Consider the following 21,401-nt stretch of genomic DNA (forward strand, 5'->3'; position numbering starts at 1 on the left):
TGTATTCATCTCTTTTTATTTTGTTCCTAATGTTTCATTAAAATATTCTGTAATTCCACAACACTTTGGAAACACTGGTAACAAAATCCGTCTGATTCAACTTTATCAATGTTTTCTGACGACATTATTCATATTAAAAAATTAAGAATGATTGATTTATTGGATATTTTAATATTTACCTTTACACTTTATAACCTATCCATGTAAAATATCTAATGATGTAAAAGAAAAAAACACAATTCCCACTTTAAAAACCAAGAGGGTTTTAGCTGCTTTAATACAATCGACTTAAAACACACTCAAATTCTATTATACAACAACAAAAAAAACAAGGCAAATGAGTGAAAACACAAAGTAAAAAAAAAATGACTGGACCTGGTATTTAATCCTGACACGAGAATGTAAACTTCAACATGTTTTTAAAATGCTGAATAAAATGTTCCTTCATTTTCACTCTCACATACATTCCTTTTATAAGTGCAAACATCTCAACATAATGACATTCAGAAAATAATCTCGTCCTTACACGGACAACAAAGACAAGATTCCTCGAGGTATTAATTGTCGTATATTCATGTAATTCCAACGCTGCCCAGAGGGGGCGCTGTGCTGAGAGATCGAAACGACCTTATATCATCCAGGAATAATGTCCCAATAATATGTTATAAATATATCATTAAATAAAGTTTAAATATCCAGGCCTGCTGTGTCTCACACACACGTGAATCTCACGCACTCCTGACCGCGGCGGCCTCGCTGATGGCCCTCAGCAGGGCGCCCCCTGCAGGCAGCTTCATGAACCCTTCATCGGAGATGTTGCTGATCTTCAGGAGGCCTCCCGGCCTGTGGAGGGCGACGGCGTGCAGGTGGGAGAAGAGCAGCGGTAGGTCGGAGGTCAGCGAGTAGTGGGACGCCAGCCTCAGCTGCGTGGGGACGTCGCTCCGGTCCGAGTACCCGAAGGTCGCCGTCATGTACTTGGACAGGTCGCGACCTCCGGCCTGGGCCCGGCCCACTTCCTCCCCGATGAGCCTCACCATGAGGTCGGAGCTGAGCGACTCGTCGTCGTGGTGGGGGTGGTGGTGGTCCGCAGGTCTGGACCCGAGGCCCGGGGAGCAGACCACCAGGATGAAGTCGCAGTCTCTGATCTGGCGGCAGTACCAGGACATGCTGCCTTCCATGGCGACGCCCAGAGTGTCCCACCGATCCAGACACACCTGCGAGGAGAGACGAGCCGATGAGTGCGACGATCACACACTTGAAACAAAAGTTGTGTGTCTTTGTGTGTCTTGTGTCAACGATGGCTAGACCTTGGATAGTTATATAACACTGTACAAAGATGGCCGCCCTGTACACACACTAGCTCTAGTGGGCGGCAGCCGTCGATGCACATCCGCTTCCACCTCAGACAAAAACAATATGGCCGCGCCCTTCGTGCTCGGTGATATGAAACGCACTCGGAAAAAAACTTCCTAGGGGGGTCGTACTGTAATGAATCAGACCCCACTTTGAGATACACGTGTAAAAGACGCACAATTACCAAAAGACATGCGTGCGCGATCACATACACCGACATGTGCGGCGGAATGATTTCATCACAAATGACATGACATGACGCATTAACGTGGGATTAAAACCCGGAAATTCACTGTAATTATTACAAATTGCCAGAGGTCCCCGGGTCATAATTATCCTTCTGACTTAAGTGTTATTTCATGTTTGGATGCGTTTTTCTAAGCGTGCGATGGAGTGTGTGGGATTTCTTTGAGCTACTGTATGTTCTTTGTCTTTATCTTTAGACTTGTGTCATCTTGTTCTTTCTCTTTATGTTCTTCTTCTTATTTTATTTTTATTTATTTTTTATTGTTTATGAAAAATTTCTGGCTATTGGAAAAAACAATTCAATCAATCAATAAAGTTTTACCTTACCTTACCTTATCTTTGTGAGTCTGAGAGTCATTCTGTGTGTGTCTGCAAATCGCATACTTCTCTTAGTATACTAGAAGTTAGTATGCATCAGGATAGTGTACATACTAACTAGTACGGCAAATTCTCCACAGATAGTATGTCTCAAATCAAACTCTGCTGCTACACACTAACAGGAAATGACGCGACAGCTTCTTCTTCTACTACTAACGATGCTTGCAACCAGCTGTTTGAACGCTATCGCCACATGCTGGCAAAAAAAAGAAAAAGAAAAATATGAGAATCTAAATATTCGCGAGATATTTAACCGAAGACATCTCATCCTTCTACTGCTGCTGAAAATACACCTGCAAGTATATGAATATATATGCATATATATATATGACATAACTTCCGTTTACTACGTCACTAAGATGGAGGACGTTAGGGTAGATAGTGTCCATTGAACCATACTCAGTTTTGTGGGTGTTTTAGTGACAAGTTAGTGTGCATGGCGCACTACATTTCGCAAACTAACAATTGAGACGCACTTACACACTAAAAATACTAACTTTGAGTACGCAAGTATGCGATTTGAGACGCAGCAAGTGTCCGATCAAATTCAAAATCAGTGTTATTGTGTCTTATCTTCATCATATCAAGGTGAACATTCAGATGAAGCAGCAGCAGAGTTACCCTTGTGGCCATGTGCTGCTGTATGAAGGCTGCGAGCTGCATGACGGCCTGGACGTGAGCGTCTCCGTCGACGCTGCTGTAGCAGACGAGCAGACGAGGAGGAGAAGATCGTCCACTGGTCAGCAACACCACCTCCTCCTCCTCCTCCTTCTCCTCCGGAGCCAGGGTCTCCGGCTGCACCATTCCTGGACAGAACCCACCAAAAAAAATCACTCTTTCTAGACGTTCTAGAAATCTTAGTAAGTTGAGTTTCCGACCTGGTTTTGCAGCGACGACGCTCTTCCACGGGCCGCTCCGTCTCCTGGCCACCGCCACCGCTGCGACTACAAACATGGCCGCCACCAGCAGAGCCAGAGGGACGGCCAGAGCCACCGAGCTGGAGACGGAACGAGTGGCCGTGTGATCTGTCGAGGAACGTCGTTGTTGAGAGTCTCACAAAGAACGCAAACACAAACTAGGCTGATAAACGAACACTTCACGGACCTGGAGACACGCTGAGGGTCTGGAAGCTGAAAGTCTTCCTCACGGCGTCCACTTCGTCGGCAGCGATCTGGAACACAGCAGAACTTCAAAATACTTTCATGTTGAAGTACCAAAAAACTTGATAATTAGGTTTTAGTACCAACACATGCTGATATTTGAGTATCAGAAGACACTTCATGTTTATATACCAGATAATACTTTATGTATAGGTTTTACAAAATACTTTGTGTTTATGTACCAAGGGGTAGTTTCTGTTTCTGTACCATAACATATATTTTTGTTAATGTACCAGAAAGTACTCTGTGTTTATCTACCAGAAAATACTTTATGTTAATGTACCATAAAATATTGTATGTTAATGTACCATAAAATATTTTATGTATATGCACCAGAAAATACTTTTTGTTAATGTACCAGAAAATACTTTGTGCTTATATACCAGAAAATACTTTTTTGTTAATGTACCAAAAATAACTTTAAGTGTGTGTACAATGTGTTATGTAACAGAAAATACTATATGTATATGTTCCAGAAAACATTTTATGTTAATGTAGTATAAAACACATTTATGTTTAGGTACCTAAAAAACTTTATATTTAGGTTTAAGTTTCAGCTGATCATATTTATGTACCAGAGTATACTATATGTTTACACAGCATAAAGACGTTGTGCATGTACTAGAAAAAAACATTTATTCTAAAGTAAATAAAGCTTCCTGACCTCACAGGTGTAATTGGTTCGTTCCTGCAGATCCTTGAGCTGAAAGCTGTGGTGAGTTCGATTCCTGGACAGATCCTTGAAACAAACATCATGAAGCAGAACTTCTCGTCCAGATGATCGTTCAAGAGACTCACGGGTTTCAGATCCGTGTACTTCTTGTTGCCGTTAGCGTAGCACCAGCAGAAGTAGCTGCTGATGCTCAGGTTGGAAGGAGCCAGGTTGAAGGTCACGGTGACATCATGCTCTCGCTGTACAAGGCTGACAAACCTGGGGTACCAGTCTGCACGAGAAGTACACAACATGTGTTTTAAAATGTTAACAAAACAAACTCCCTCTAATGAACAAACATCAAACATCACGTCTGACCTTTCTTGCACCTGTCGAGGCTGTTCTTCTCCGAGCAGGCTGCGAAAACACAACACACTTTTACATCACACTGTGAGTGTGTATCGGAGAGAGTGTGCGTTTGTGTAGTTGTACATGTGTGGGAGAGAGAGTGTCTGTGGGTGGGTGTGAGTCTGTGTGAGTGTCTATTTTAGTCTAGTCTAGTTTAAGTCTGTAATGCATGTACTGTATGTGTGTGCGTTTAATGCAAGTGTATGTGCTTTTGTAAGTGTGTAATGCATGTGCGTTTCCTGCATGTGTGTGTACGTTTAGGTGTTTTATGCATGTGCGCGTGTTTGTGTAATGTGTGTGCGTATGCATGTGTGTGTATATGTGTAATGCATGTTTGTATGAATGTGTGTGTGCATGTGTGTATGTGTTTAATGCATGTGTATAATGCATGTGTATAATGTATGTGTATAATGCATGTGTGTGCATGTGTAAGTGTGTAATGCATGTGTATAATGTATGTGTATAATGCATTCGTATAATGCATGTGTATAATGCATGTATGTGTATGTGTAAGTGTGTAATGCATGTGTATGCATGTGTGTGCATGTGTAAGTGTGTAATGCATGTGTGTATGCATGTGTGTAAGTGTGTAAGTGTGTAATGCATGTGTGTATGCATGTGTGTGCATGTGTACGTGTGTAATGCTTGTGTATAATGCATGTGTATAATGCATTTGTATAATGCATTTGTATAATGCATGTATGTGCATGTGTAATGCATGTGTATAATGCATTTGTATAATGCATTTGTATAACGCATGTATGTGCATGTGTAATGCATGCACATATATGCATTTGTATTTATCTTGATCTTTAAAGTGTATATACTTTTTTGAGTATTGTTTTGTTTGTTTAAGCGCTTTGTGACCCTGGTCTGGAAAAGCGCTATATACATAAATATTACTTACTTACTTACTTACTTATAATGCAATTGTATAATGCATTTGTATAATGCATGTATGTGCATGTGTAATGCGTGTGTATAATACATTTGTATAATGCATTTGTATAATGCATGTGTAATGCATGTGTGTATGCATGTATGTGCATGTGTAAGTGTGTAATGCATGTGTATAATAGTTAGTTAATTAGGGGTGTCATAGCTCAGATGGTAGAGTGGTTGCCTGCAGTCCAAAAGGTTGCAGGTTCAATCCCAGCTCCAGACAAGCTTGTGTCACCGGTCCCTGAGCAAGACACTTTACCCTGATTGCTCCTGATGGCAGACTTGGCGCGCGTGTGCAGCCTACTCCCATCAGTATGTTTGAATGGCTGTCAAAGCACTTTGTGACCCTGGTCTAGAAAGGCGCTATATAAATAGAGATTATTATTATGCGTGTGCATGTGTAAGTGTGTAATGCATGTGTATAATGCATGCATGTGTATAATGCATGTATGTGCATGTGCAAGTGTGTAATGCATGTGTATAATGCATGCATGTGTATAATGCATGTGTAAAATGCATGTATGTATGCATGTGTATAATGCATGTGTAAAATGCATGCATGTGTATAACGCATGTATGTGCATGTGCAAGTGTGTGATGCATGTGTATAACGCATTTATGTGCATGTGCAAGTGTGTAATGCATGTGTATAATGCATGCATGTGTATAATGCATGTGTAAAATGCATGTATGTGCATGTGTAATGCATGTATGTATGCATGTGTATAATGCATGTGTAAAATGCATGCATGTGTATAACGCATGTATGTGCATGTGCAAGTGTGTAATGCATGTGTATAACGCATGTATGTGCATGTGTAATGCATGTGTGTATGCATGTGTATAATGCATGTGTATAATGCATGTGTAAAATGCATGTATGTGCATGTGTAATGCATGTGTGTATGCATGTGTATAATGCATGTGTATAATGCATGTATGTGCATGTGCAAGTGTGTAATGCATGTGTATAATGCATGTATGTGCATGTGTAATGCATGTGTGTATGCATGTGTATAATGCATGTGTAAAATGCATGTATGTGCATGTGTAATGCATGTGTGTATGCATGTGTATAATGCATGTGTATAATGCATGTATGTGCATGTGCAAGTGTGTAATGCATGTGTATAATGCATGCATGAGTATAATGTATGTGCATGTGTATAATGCATGTGTATAATGCATGTATGCGCATGTGTAAATGTGTAATGCATGTGTGTAATGCATGTGTGTTCATGTGTACATGTTTGCTTCTCTTCAGTTCTTGCCTCAACCCACTAACGGTGACCTTTTACAAGTCAACAGAGATGGTTGAGAACCTTTGAGAAGTTAACAAAGATCTGTGTCAGAGTCAACACAAGTAACAACGTTTGTATAAATCAAAGATACAGATTATATCATTCTTATCATTGTTCCAAATTAAAAATTACACTAAATCCATACCTATGGTGTCTTCGGTACAAACAAAACTGAAGTGACTTGTGGGCTCTTCACTTTGTGCTCTACTTGCTCCACTAGCTAGCTGATTACCCAATGCCTGTTTCAGGTGAGGCCTGACCTTTGAACCGGAGCTGTGACGTCACTTCCTGTTTGTTTGTTTGTTTGTTTCCCTGGACTCAACAGTACGTGTAAGTGTATAATGCATGTGTGTATGCATGTGTACGTGTAAGTGTGTAAGTGTGTAAGTGTGTGATGGTGGACCAGGAGGTTCTCACAGCGCGTGGAGAAGATCTTGCTCTGGTAGAACTTGCTCCATTTCTCTGGCACCGGCAGAGCCATGACGGTCACAGCGAACTGAGATCCCAGAGGGAGGTCTGGGAAAGGATCCGACTTGTACACCTGCACAAGAACAAACCTGCATCAAACTCCTGATTCACTAAAAACCACTTTAATTTGATTTATCATGTAGTACGCAACGGCTTACAAAATCCTTCTTTAATCGAGTTTTATCATTTAAACCAATATTTATATCAACGTAATCCATAAACCAACACATCGAGAGCGAGATTATCTACCTTCAGGGCGTCTGACGCACTGAGAGAAAGATTCCGGTTGAAAAGAAGGAGTTGGCAGGAGACGCCGGTTCCTCCCAGAGCCTGGAGCGAGACCTGGAATCCTCTCAGGAACGCAATCCCTGCATCACACACGTCAAAGTTAAAGTAAGATCCTAGATTATAATCTGGGTCTTTGAAAAAAAGAGCCGTAGAACGCGGTCGACGCACCGTAGTAGCTGGGCCTCCAGGAGACCACCATGGTGTCAGAGGTAGGGTTGGGGTCGTGGATCAGCTCCACGCTCACGTTGTCGGGAGCGTGAACGTAGTGCTGACAGATCTGAGGATCCTGGTCGCCGAACAGCCGGAAGCACGGCCTTGGAACACAGCCTTGAACGTCAACATATATCTTCAGTCATTTTATCAGTCAGTCGGGTCTGTTCATGTACTTCCTTTGAATATATTCCAAGCTGTTTCAAATTTATTTCTTACATATTTTTGAAGGAACACGGCCAAGATCATGAAATAAATCAAAACATGTCAAAACAAGAACAAAACTGTTATTTGTGACCCTGGTCTAGAAAGGCGCTATATAAATAGAGATTAATATTATTATTATTATTATTATTATTATGGTCCCCTTCCTGAGACTTTTATTTTTTCGTCACTTCCTGTTCCCACAATTGGCCAATCAAGCTCTGCAGCTTAAAGAGGGAACGTGGACCTGTTGTCGGCGTAAGTACGTCGCTTCTCTTCAACCTGACTCCTTCGTGCTTCGTTCATTCGTTGTCATGCCACTTCCTGTTGCCCATCGTCGACTTCTCTTTGTTTATATTATTTCATGATGGACTGAGAAAGTGGACTTTGTTATTTTTTTAGGTAGGTAGAACTTTATTGATCCCTCAGGAGGTCTCCTTCGGGAAATTGTTTTTTTTCCAAATTAGCCACAGAAAATACAGCAATTTTTCATAAAGAATAATCAAAATAAAATAAGAACAAGAACAAAGAGAAATAAAGAGAAAGAACAAGATGATACAATCTAAATCTAACGATAAAGAACATAGGTCAAAGAAAAATAACAAAGACAAAGGATACAAAGACTAACATAGAACAGAACATCAAGATACTTTTACTCCACTCCTGCCTCCGAACTCAGAATTGTACAAATGAATAGCCCGAGGAATGAATGAGTCCCTGAGTCTATTTGTTTTGCACCTGGGAAGGAGCATTCGTGCTCTCATTCTGCTTCTCTGCTGACAGTGTTTATACATTTTTGGTATTGTGCCTGTATTTTCTTTATACAAATAAAAACGACTTACTTACTTACTTACTTACTTACTTAAAGGTGTAGCAATGGTCAATTTAAGTTTTGAATAAATATGTTTCAAATTTATTTTCAAGGGGAAAAATACCTTCAGAAATAAAAGAAGTTAAACAATCCATCCATATTTTTGTCACTTATCTTATCTTAAACATACTTAAGTCACGGATTTTGAAGAAACCGTCCAATGGGCCGCAATAATATAACTTGGCGGGTCAGCTTTGCCGCATATATAAATATATAAATGTGTGTATATATATATATATATATATATATATATATATATATATATATATATATATATATATGAATTAAAAGGACATCTATATATATATATCAGAATTTCTTTTTTTAATTACAAATATCAGGATTAAAAGGACATCTATCTATATATATATATATATAGATAGATGTCCTTTTAATCCTGAATATAGATAGATGTCCTTTTAATCTTGATATTTGTCATTAAAAAAATATTTTCTTTGACTTTGTTACATTGAGACACAAACTTACTTCCAAAGTGTGCGGTGGACTTGAAGCCCAGATCCCTCATATCATCCCAGCTCACTCGGCAGTACTCGCATCCTGGTCGTCCCTGAGGAACGCACGAGAAACAACGATAAATCATTAAAAAAAAGGACAAGTTAATTTACGTTTAAATTGCATTGACTGAAAGCAACGATGCAGGAAAAAACACGAGTGTGTTTTGAGGAGACGGAGCCTGGAGCGAGTGTCACAGGTGTGAGTCCGTGACTTGTGTCGACACGTCTCGTCCTCCCTTATCAGTTACAACGTGAGTCGGTGCTGCTTCTCTCAAACCCTTGAGCCAAGAGTCAAACCTGCAGCCATCACTCAGTCTCAAATATTCATTTGCATTCTTATCGTGAAGGTTGATGGTTCCAATTCATGAAGGTTAATCACAAAACTAGGTTTTGTGCACGTGTGTGTTTTTGTGTGAGTGAATGTGTTTGTTTGCGTGTGTCTGTTTTGGTGAGTGTGTGTCTGTTTGTGTGTATGCGAGTGTCTTTGTACGTGTGTGTTTGCGAGGCTTGTGTGTGTCTGTTTTGGTGAGTGTGTGTCTGTTTGTGTGTATGCGAGTGTCTTTGTACGTGTGTGTTTGCGAGGCTAGTGTGTGTCTGTTTTGGTGAGTGTGTGTCTATTTGTGTGTATGCGAGTGTCTTTGTACGTGTGTGTTTGCGAGGCTAGTGTGTGTCTGTTTTGGTGAGTGTGTGTCTATTTGTGTGTATGCGAGTGTCTTTGTATGTGTGTGTTTGCGAGGCTTGTGTGTGTCTTTTTGTGGGCATGAGCGTGTGTGTGTGTGTATACGAGTGTCTTTGTACGTGTGTGTTTGCAAGGCTAGTGTGTGTCTGTTTTGGTGAGTGTGTGTCTATTTGTGTGAATGCGAGTGTCTTTGTACGTGTGTGTTTGCAAGGCTAGTGTGTGTCCGTTTTGGTGAGTGTGTGTCTATTTGTGTGAATGTGAGTGTCTTTGTACGTGTGTGTTTGCAAGGCTAGTGTGTGTCTGTTTTGGTGAGTGTGTGTCTATTTGTGTGTATGCGAGTGTCTTTGTACGTGTGTGTTTGCGAGGCTAGTGTGTGTCTTTTTGTGGGCATGAGCGTGTGTGTGTGTATACGAGTGTCTTTGTACGTGTGTGTTTGCGAGGCTAGTGTGTGTCTGTTTTGGCGAGTGTGTGTCTATTTGTGTGTATGCGAGTGTCTTTGTACGTGTGTGTTTGCGAGGCTTGTGTGTGTCTGTTTTGGTGAGTGTGTGTCTATTTGTGTGTATGCGAGTGTCTTTGTACGTGTGTGTTTGCTAGGCTAGTGTGTGTCTGTTTGTGTGTGTGTCTATTTGTGTGTATGCGAGTGTCTTTCTACGTGTGTGTTTGCTAGGCTAGTGTGTGTCTGTTTGTGAGCATGAGCGTGTGTGTGTGTATGCGAGTGTCTTTGTATGTGTGTGTTTGCGAGGCTAGTGTGTGTCTTTTTGTGAGCATGAGCGTGTGTGTGTATACGAGTGTCTTTGTACGTGTGTGTTTGCAAGGCTAGTGTGTGTCTGTTTGTGAGCATGAGCTTGTGTGTGTGTATGCGAGTGTCTTTGTACGTGTGTGTTTGCGAGGCTAGTGTGTGTCTGTTTTGGTGAGTGTGTGTCTATTTGTGTGTATGCGAGTGTCTTTGTACGTGTGTGTTTGCGAGGCTAGTGTGTGTCTGTTTTGGTGAGTGTGTGTCTATTTGTGTGTATGCGAGTGTCTTTGTACGTGTGTGTTTGCGAGGCTAGTGTGTGTCTGTTTTGGTGAGTTTGTGTCTATTTGTGTGTATGCGAGTGTCTTTGTACGTGTGTGTTTGCTAGGCTAGTGTGTGTCTGTTTGTGTGTGTGTCTATTTGTGTGTATGCGAGTGTCTTTCTACGTGTGTGTTTGCTAGGCTAGTGTGTGTCTGTTTGTGAGCATGAGCGTGTGTGTGTGTATGCGAGTGTCTTTGTATGTGTGTGTTTGCGAGGCTAGTGTGTGTCTTTTTGTGAGCATGAGCGTGTGTGTGTATACGAGTGTCTTTGTACGTGTGTGTTTGCAAGGCTAGTGTGTGTCTGTTTGTGAGCATGAGCTTGTGTGTGTGTATGCGAGTGTCTTTGTACGTGTGTGTTTGCGAGGCTAGTGTGTGTCTGTTTTGGTGAGTGTGTGTCTATTTGTGTGTATGCGAGTGTCTTTGTACGTGTGTGTTTGCGAGGCTAGTGTGTGTCTGTTTTGGTGAGTGTGTGTCTATTTGTGTGTATGCGAGTGTCTTTGTACGTGTGTGTTTGCGAGGCTAGTGTGTGTCTGTTTTGGTGAGTTTGTGTCTATTTGTGTGTATGCGAGTGTCTTTGTACGTGTGTGTTTGCGAGGCTTGTGTGTGTCTGTTTTGGTGAGTGTGTGTCTATTTGTGTGAATGTGAGTGTCTTTGTACGTGTGTGTTTGCAAGGCTAGTGTGTGTCCGTTTTGGTGAGTGTGTGTCTATTTGTGTGTATGCGAGTGTCTTTGTACGTGTGTGTTTGCGAGGCTTGTGTGTGTCTGTTTTGGTGAGTGTGTGTCTATTTGTGTGTATGCGAGTGTCTTTGTACGTGTGTGTTTGTGAGGCTAGTGTGTGTCTGTTTTGGTGAGTGTGTGTCTATTTGTGTGTATGCGAGTGTCTTTGTACGTGTGTGTTTGCGAGTCTTGTGTGTGTCTGTTTTGGTGAGTGTGTGTCTATTTGTGTGTATGCGAGTGTCTTTGTACGTGTGTGTTTGCGAGGCTAGTGTGTGTCTGTTTTGGTGAGTGTGTGTCTATTTGTGTGTATGCGAGTGTCTTTGTACATGTGTGTTTGCGAGGCTAGTGTGTGTCTGTTTTGGTGAGTGTGTGTCTATTTGTGTGTATGCGAGTGTCTTTGTACGTGTGTGTTTGCGAGGCTAGTGTGTGTCTGTTTTGGTGAGTGTGTGTCTAATAGTGTGTATGCGAGTGTCTTTGTACGTGTGTGTTTGCGAGGCTAGTGTGTGTCTGTTTTGGTGAGTGTGTGTCTATTTGTGTGTATGCGAGTGTCTTTGTACGTGTGTGTTTGCGAGGCTTGTGTGTGTCTGTTTTGGTGAGTGTGTGTCTATTTGTGTGTATGCGAGTGTCTTTGTACGTGTGTGTTTGCGAGTCTTGTGTGTGTCTGTTTTGGTAAGTGTGTCTATTTGTGTGAATGCGAGTGTCTTTGTACGTGTGTGTTTGCGAGGCTAGTGTGTGTCTGTTTGTGAGCATGAGCGTGTGTGTGTGTATGCGAGTGTCTTTGTACGTGTGTGTTTGCAAGGCTAGTGTGTGTCTGTTTGTGTGAATGAGCGTGTGTGTGTGTGTGTGAGTGTCTTTGTACGTGTGTGTTTGCGAGCCTAGTGTGTGTCTGTTTGCCAGAAAGTGTGATGTATGTTTATGTATAAGTGGGTGTGTTTATGTGTTTCTACGTGTGTGTGTTTCTGAGAGGGTGTATATGTGTGTCTGTGTTTATGTATGTTTTTGATTGTGTGTCCCAACTATCACTGTAAGTCTGTCCAGATTGCACAGTGTGTAGTTAATTGAATCTTCCAGGAACTTGGATGAATTCAAGATTTCCCCCAAAAAGCAAACCATGCGTGAGCAAAACTCTTATTGAAAAAACACTTTTGAACTTAATTCCCTTCAAAGAGAAAATAAAGGGGAAAAAAAGGAGGGACGAGCTGCACTTTAAACAATGGGTCGAACGCAAAATGTGGAACAACAACTTTAGGTTCAGACTGGGACAGTATCAGAACCGTGACGGGGATGAACGACAAAGCCAAGACAAAAGTGAGGCTCCAGGGCTTCAGATTATCTTCCTACCCCCGGGAAAGGGGGGCCTAAAAGACGGAAAACCCCAAGCCGAAAACATTTGAATGATTAGATTACAAGAAAACAAATCAGGATGTCTCTCTAAGGGGTGATCGGGACACAGGGAACTTGAAAGGACCATTTGGCCGGAAAGAGACGACCTCCCGGACGGGAAATTTGCCTTAAATATAGCGATGTTTCTGCAGCTTCTGGACCTTTTCTCTCGGGGCTATTGACCTGAACAGTCGCCGGGAAGCTTCATCACGTCAGATCGTACTCACACGCCTCAGTCAGGATTCAAGCTTCTTCCCAAGCTTTTGTTGTATGGTTGTGCGTCACTATGTGTGTATTAACTGAGAATGGGAGATGTGTGAATGAGCATGAATGTGTGAGTGTTTGCGAGGCTAGTGTGTGTCTGTTTGTGAGCATGAGCATGTGTGTGTGTATACGAGTGTCTTTGTACGTGTGTGTTTGCAAGGCTAGTGTGTGTCTGTTTGTGAGCATGAGCGTGTGTGTGTGTGTATGCGAGTGTCTTTGTACGTGTGTGTTTGCGAGGCTAGTGTGTGTCTGTTTGTGAGCATGAGTGTGTGTGTGTATGCTAGTGTCTTTGTACGTGTGTGTTTGCGAGGCTAGTGTGTGTCTGTTTGTGAGCATGAGTGTGTGTGTGTGTGCGAGTGTCTTTGTACGTGTGTGTTTGCGAGGCTAGTGTGTGTCTGTTTGTGAGCATGAGCGTGTGTGTGTATGCGAGTGTCTTTCTACGTGTGTGTTTGCAATGCTAGTGTGTGTCTGTTTGTGAGCATGAGTGTGTGTGTGTGTGCGAGTGTCATTGTACGTGTGTGTTTGCGAGGCTAGTGTGTGTCTGTTTGTGAGCATGAGCGTGTGTGTGTGTGTGTCTATACGAGTGTCTTTGTACGTGTGTGTTTGCAAGGCTAGTGTGTGTCTGTTTGTGAGCATGAGCGTGTGTATGCGAGTGTCTTTCTACGTGTGTGTTTGCGATGCTAGTGTGTGTCTGTTTGTGAGCATGAGTGTGTGTGTGTATGCTAGTGTCTTTGTACGTGTGTGTTTGCGAGGCTAGTGTGTGTCTGTTTGTGAGCATGAGCGTGTGTGTGTGTGTGTCTATACGAGTGTCTTTGTACATGTGTGTTTGCGAGGCTAGTGTGTGTCTGTTTGTGAGCATGAGCGTGTGTGTGTGTGTATGCGAGTGTCTTTCTACGTGTGTGTTTGCGATGCTAGTGTGTGTCTGTTTGTGAGCATGAGTGTGTGTGTGTATGCTAGTGTCTTTGTACGTGTGTGTTTGCGAGGCTAGTGTGTGTCTGTTTGTGAGCATGAGTGTGTGTGTGTGTGCGAGTGTCATTGTACGTGTGTGTTTGCGAGGCTAGTGTGTGTCTGTTTGTGAGCATGAGCGTGTGTGTGTGTGTGTATACGAGTGTCTTTGTACGTGTGTGTTTGCGAGGCTAGTGTGTGTCTGTTTGTGAGCATGAGCGTGTGTGTGTGTGTATGCGAGTGTCTTTCTACGTGTGTGTTTGCGATGCTAGTGTGTGTCTGTTTGTGAGCATGAGTGTGTGTGTGTATGCTAGTGTCTTTGTACGTGTGTGTTTGCGAGGCTAGTGTGTGTCTGTTTGTGAGCATGAGTGTGTGTGTGTGTGTGCGAGTGTCATTGTACGTGTGTGTTTGCGAGGCTAGTGTGTGTCTGTTTGTGAGCATGAGCGTGTGTGTGTGTGTGTATACGAGTGTCTTTGTACGTGTGTGTTTGCGAGGCTAGTGTGTGTCTGTTTGTGAGCATGAGCGTGTGTGTGTGTGTATGCGAGTGTCTTTCTACGTTTGTGTTTGCGATGCTAGTGTGTGTCTGTTTGTGAGCATGAGTGTGTGTGTGTATGCTAGTGTCTTTGTACGTGTGTGTTTGCGAGGCTAGTGTGTGTCTGTTTGTGAGCATGAGTGTGTGTGCGAGTGTCATTGTACGTGTGTGTTTGCGAGGCTAGTGTGTGTCTGTTTGTGAGCATGAGCGTGTGTGTGTGTATGCGAGTGTCTTTCTACGTGTGTGTTTGTGATGCTAGTGTGTGTCTGTTTGCCAGATAGTGTGATGTATGTTTACGTATAAGTGGGTGTGTTTATGTGTTTCTACGTGTGTGTGTGTTTCTGAGAGGGTGTATATGTGTGTGTGTCTGTGTTTATGTATGTTTTTGATTGTGTGTCCAGACCAGCACTGTAAGTCTGTCTATATTGCACAGTGTGTAGTTAATTGAATCTTCCCGGGACTCAATGAACTCAAGATTTTCCCCAAAAAGCAAACCATGCGTGAGCAAAACTCTTATTGAAAAAACACTTTTGAGCTTAATTCCCTTCAAATAGAAAAAAAAAAGCAAGAAAAAAAGGAGGGACGAGCTGCACTTTAAACAATGGGTCGAACGCAAAACGAGTAACAACAACTTTAGGTTCAGCTCGGGACAGTATCAGAACCGTGACGGGGATGAACGACAAAGCCAAGTCAAAAGTGAAGCTCGAGAGCTTGATGCACTCAACAACTTTTACTGCAGATTTTACGTGCATAACTCCGTCAACATGGAGTCCCGACCTTGTGGAAACAATCCACTATCATTCCGCCAAAAACAACCACCTAAAAGTTTTATATGACTTAAGCCCGGTTGCACTGACCTCACTAATCATGAGAGCTTTTGAAAGACTGTTAAACTGGAGGAAACTGAGCATCTTCCACGGAAACAAGGACCAGGCCAGACTGCTATTTGTGGACTTTTCTTCCTCATCTAACGCCGTCCAACCACATCTGCCGGTGAAAAAGCTCCGATTTGAACCTGGACTCTAACACTAAGTGGGTGGATCTTGGATTTCCTCACCGACCCGTCACGGAGAGTACGAGTTTTGGTGCTTGCTGAGTGGTACAGAAACATCCCATGGTCCTGTTAGGTTAAAATTGTTATATACATATACGCCATACTTAAGTAAATGCTGTTAGATTAAAATTATTATACACTATACGTATACGCCATACTTCAATTAATGCTAAAAGATTATCAAAATATAAAGTATAAATGACTCGCTTCATCTAACTGCTTAAACGTTTGACTACACATTCACAATCAATATTCCACTCCAGACTGATTGACACTGGTTCGAGGCAAGCTCGGATCAGAATTAGAGATAAGACACCGGTGATTTAAAACATCTGTTTCGTTCGTAGATCAAATAACGAAGCAAGACACACCCGGGAAGGGGGGCTAAAAGACGGAAACCCCCACCCGAGAACATTTGAATGATTCGATTACAAGAAAACAATTTAGAAAGTTCTCTCTGCGGGTGATCGGGACACAGGGAACTTGAAAGGACCATTTGGCCGGAAAGAGACGACCTCCCGGACGGGAAATTTGCCTTAAATATAGCGATGTTTCTGCAGCTTCTGGACCTTTTTCTCCCGGGGCTATTGACCTGTACAGTCGCCGGGAGAAAGTGTGTCCGATCGATCGTAAAGCTTGTATTTTGTTTGACTTAGAGCGGCGAATAAACGACCCGTGACACACTCTGGATTGTTCATCTTTTATCCACGAAGCGAAGTAGAGGACCCGGGAAGGATGTGACGTGGTGTTGGAGCATCGGAAGTGACTCCGTGTTTTGATCGTTTTAATGCTCAAAGATAATCAAATACAAAGTAAGAGAATAAGAAAATATACTCTGCTTGATGCTAAGGTCAGGCCTTTTTAGAACTCAACGTCTCAAAGACCGAGGACACGTGTATTAATTTTAGACGCCACACCTGCAAACACAGCAGTCGACGGTTGCAGCAGTGGAAATTGTCGACTCCTACAGATACCTTGGCACAATAATCGACAACACACTGACTTACACACAAAAACACTGATGTCACAATAAAGAACTGCCAGCAGCGACTGTTTCGCCCGAGGAAGCTTCATCCCAACTGGTGTCAGGATATTTAACTCTCTACTTTAAATATCCTGATGCTAATCCGTAGTGTGTTTTTTCTTCTTGTGTGTTTTATTTTATTTTTTGTTTTTATTTTATTCTATTTTATTTTGTTAATAGTGTTAAATTTCTAATTTTGTAAATAATTTGTATATTTTTAAGATCGTTTTTATTTTATTTTGTATTATCTCTTCTATTATTCTTTTTTCCCTGCACTTTTTTTTTTTTCTCAACTATGCTGTTGTAAAAGTGTGTTTCCCCTCTGGGGATGAATAAAGAGTTTCTATTCTGTTCTATTCTAATCACGTCAGATCGTACTCGCACGCTTTAGCCGGGATTCAAAGCTTCTTCCCTCAGGTTCCTCAGACAACCAACAGTCAAAACGAACCGCTTCAAACACTCGTTCATCCTCCTCTTCCATCTCGCTACTTAACTCCACTGAGTACAGGCAGACACACCAACTCACCTATGCCGTCCCACAGTATTTTAGTATATGCTTTTATATTTTATTTTATGTTATTAAGCTTTTGTTGTATGGTTGTGCGTCACTATGTTTGTCTTAACTGCTGCAAAACCAATTGCGCCACGTGTGTGGGTTTGTCTCTCAGGTGTTTGTGTGTCTGTGTTTATGTGTTTGTGTGTGTGTCTAAGTATGTGTCTCAGGTGTGTGGGTGTGTGTGTGTGTGTTTAAGTGTAAGCGTGAGCATCTGTCAGTGCGTGTCTTAGTTATATGTGTGTTTGTGTATGTCTGTTTTTATGTGTGTGTTTGTGTGTGTGTCCAAGTATGTGTCTCAGGTGTATGTGACTGTGTCTGTGTGTTTGAGTGTAATCGTGAGTGTCTGTCAGTGTGTGTCTAAGTCATATGTGTGTTTGTTTATGTCTGTTTTTATGTGTGTGTTTGTGTGTGTGTCTCAGGTGTATGTGTGTGTGACTGTGTTTGTGTGTTTGACTGTAAGCGTGAGTGTCTGTCAGTGTGTGTCTTAGTCATATGTGTGTTTATGTATGTCTGTGTTGGTGTGTGTGTCTTGGAGTGTGTGCCTTTGTGTATGTCTGTGCATATATGTGCTTGTGAGAGTGTGTGTGTCTGTGTTTAAACATAAATAAAATAACAATAAAAACATCAACATGGAGGTCGCAGTGACACACGTGGTCGACGCCTCGAGGGGAAACGCAGAAGAAGAATCCCACCCTGGCGTCGGCGACAACACGCTACATGCGTGAGACGTCAGAGAACTTGACGAGCAGGTGGAGTAGAGACACTCAGGCGACTGTCAACTCCTTCAGCACTAATACATTCCTGCACGCAAGCTCACGAGCTGGGGTGTTGGCGTGTTCACAAGGGCGGATCAAACGACGAGTGTCATTAAAATGATTTGTTTGTTTTCATGATGACGCAGAATTATTCCACGCAATAACCACATTCCTCTTTTTTATGTCTTTTTTTGACCCACATTCTTCTTTTTTGATGTGCATCTCAGTAGGAGAGGCAGACGAGGATCCCCCGATTGTTGTGTCAACGTTATATCAGAGTGTGCTACGAATAAAGGTTCGTACAAATATAAGATAATTAAGATGATATCTAGACGTTTTCCCGGTCGTTAATTTAAAGGTTTGGCGAAAAAAATCCAAGATGCAGATTCGATTTTTATCGTGTATTTAAGGTCAGTGTAACTGTGGTTATTAGGATTATTATTTACTTAACTCCTTTTAAAATTGAACATATTAAACGTGAATATTCAATTCAATATTTTTCTTAGTTTATGAACTTACAGGAACATTAAAGTTTTTAAAAACAAATGTAAAATGTTTTTTTCAAGAGGAGAAAAATGGAAATATTGTTGCTTTTAATTTTAATTTTAAATTAACTATTGATTTAATACATCCCTTAAATTTAATTGATGGATTAGTTATGATAAATATAAATACACCGTTTCTGTGGCAGTTCTCCAAAGTAAACTAAATGTGCTTAAACAAGACTTTTTAATTTATAAACGATTTTTTAATTTGTATTTAATTGATTTCCTTTTATTTATAAAAACGAATGTTGGTTGTAAGTTGTTTTTATAAATAAAAATAATTAATACAAATAATAATATAATAAATAATAAAATAATAATTAAATAATTAAAGCATGTGTGAAAATAAATGTCAATTCATTTAAAGATACTTCGGGTTTACTTCAAAAAGGGAAAAGATAGTAAAAAAAATTATCTAAAATGTATAATACGTGTAAGAAAAGTAAACACTTTGCGTTATATAAGTTGAGGTAAAGTTAGTGTTGTCACGGCAGCAAGTCCGCGTTAAGAAAAGCATAATAATGAAAGAAAATAGTTACAATTTTAATGAAAACAACCGAATACGGAATTGATCATTTTTGTTTTTGTCAATAAAGCTTTGAGAAAAATTATTCAAGACAAATCACAATCGTCTAAAACAAAAATTATTCAGATAATTATAATTAAAAAGTCACATTTCGGTTTCTTTTAGGTCATTTACGTCAATATCGTGTTCATATTTAGAGTTTTTATCATCAATACTTTAGTTTAAAACGTACCCGCTCATACATAACAGTGTTATAACTAAAGAGACGTGAAAACAGGTTGATATAATCCAGAGACACCGTTGTTTACCCACCAGAACAAACATGTGTGTCGCGTGTCAACAGGATGCGCATCAGCGCCTCCATGTGTGTAACATTTTCCCCGCGGTCTTACCTGCAGGACGCACCTCAGGCTGCAGTTCTGGGGGGTCAGGAGGGTCAGGGCTCCAGGGGCGAGCAGGACGTGCAGCGCGAGGACGGCAGCCCACCACATGCTCTACAGCTGGCGGGACATTTGGGTCCGAGCGGCGGCGGCGTCAGGGAGCGAGTGACGCTCCTGCGGATGGAGGCTGGAGGAGGAGGAGGATGGGAGTGGTGTCCCCGGGCGGTGAGAGGTGTTTCCAGCCGCGATCCTGCCAAACGAAACACGGAGCACTTTGTAACTGAAAGTGCTATATAAATACTATTATTATTAAATGTTTTTTTTTCATGAGATGCCACGTTTGTATAATAAATAATAATATTATTATTAGAAAATAATTATAAATAGTATGTAGATAATATATTTAAAAATAATAGTAAGGGCTGAACGATTAATCGCATTTGCGATATAATCGCGATATTTAAAAATTATTATATCGAGGTTGCGATTTTATTTAATGTTCATTTAATTTTCCGAGCCAAAATGACGCTTCAACCCGCTTTTGGTCAGTGACGTCAGGAGAAGGTAAAGAGCAGCATAACAAACTACTTGGTTTTCCACCGTGCGCGTGTGCGTGCTCGTCAAAGTTACCTTATGCAATCAATTAAAATTGTGTAAATGATAATATAGTATTGTGTATGACAGGAAATGCCCCTAAACACACAAAAAACTGTGCAAAAATATGTAGTAAGAAAAAGAAGAATGACTAGTGTTTTTACTTTTCTTTACTGTGAAGTTAGATTCATTATTGACTCATAAATATAAATGTTTACGTCACACTTTCAGCACGTTTTTACTGTAGTTCTTAGTATTTTCAGTGAATATGTTATGTGTGTTTACAAGTGTAATGAGAGTAATTCAATAAACCGTCTCCCTTTATTTTAATGGACGATTCATTTGGCTTTATTATCAAAAATACCTAATAACTTTATGTTGAGAATCAAAGAGAAATACATTTTAATGTAAAGTTAATCATTTATTGTGTTAGATTAAAAAAATGCATTTAAAAAGGACATTGAAATAATCCTATAAATAATCGCAAATATATTATTTTTCAATAATCGTTCAGCCCATTTATAAATTAAACAATACTTGATCATATTTCATTGTATTAAAGCGTTGACTTTTCATTTAAAAGTATATTTTAAAAAATAGAAAATAAACCCGAATATTTAATCGGATTGACTGAGAACTAAGACTAAGAAGCGATTGATGTTTTTAATCGATGAGTCGTGTCAGAATCTTTCCTCTTAAACAGTTTGTCAAGGGGCCACAGTGTCGAAACTAAAACAGAGTCAGGGACCGAGAAGTTTCAAGCGGAAACTACTACGAGACTAGTCTCCATTTTAAATGTAAATGGATAATTTTATCGTACGGATTATTTGAAAAACAAGAAAATATTTACTATTTAAATTAATCTTTTAACACCGACTAAACATACAGGATAGGGGAACTAGTTTTTTGTTTCAAGTGATTGTGGACCCCTGGTTTGAGATTCAAACCTCACCACAGATTATAATCCTTTAGGAGAAATCGAATGATGGATAAATTATTTTTTGTATGCGATGACGTTGCCTTTTTAAATACAAATCCTGCCCACTAAGTGATTTTACTATTTTTAAAATGCCGGATGTTTGCTCAAAATGTAATAATAGTAAAAGGAAAGTTGATGTTTATATGTTGACCTAAAAAGACTCCAGTGTTTTTGATAAGGGGGAGATAAAATTGAGCCACAAATTATGAAAAAACTAAATGAAAACTTTTTTTTTTTGACATTTTACTTCTTGGATTGCTACCATATGTTGGCTCCTCTCATCAGTTAAAACCCTGTTTTAGTATTTTGAAGACCTTTTGACCCTGGTCTGGAAAAGCGCTATATAAATAAAAACGACTTACTTACTTTTGTGTCTGCCCTAGTGTTAAAAAATGGTAACTGCAATTGTTTACTTCGACA

General features: G+C 40.7%; 1 protein-coding gene across 1 annotated transcript; it reads right to left on the reverse strand.

Moving 5' to 3' along the window:
- Positions 1-107: 107 nt before the first annotated feature.
- LOC148059542 (interleukin-17 receptor D) lies at positions 108-19,622 on the reverse strand. The gene is made up of 12 exons (XM_087781319.1): positions 19,421-19,622; positions 8,968-9,049; positions 7,365-7,523; positions 7,158-7,276; positions 6,858-6,981; positions 4,168-4,206; positions 3,936-4,081; positions 3,802-3,876; positions 3,082-3,148; positions 2,856-3,002; positions 2,599-2,783; positions 108-1,214 (listed from the first exon to the last, which is right to left on the reverse strand). The coding sequence occupies exons 1-12, from the start codon at positions 19,517-19,519 to the stop codon at positions 729-731; spliced, it is 1,728 nt and encodes a 575-aa protein (XP_087637445.1). The 5' UTR covers positions 19,520-19,622; the 3' UTR covers positions 108-728.
- Positions 19,623-21,401: the final 1,779 nt, after the last annotated feature.

This window comes from Callionymus lyra, chromosome 19 (assembly GCF_982586985.1).
Source record: "Callionymus lyra chromosome 19, fCalLyr1.hap1.1, whole genome shotgun sequence".
NCBI classification, from domain to species: Eukaryota; Metazoa; Chordata; class Actinopteri; order Syngnathiformes; family Callionymidae; genus Callionymus; species Callionymus lyra.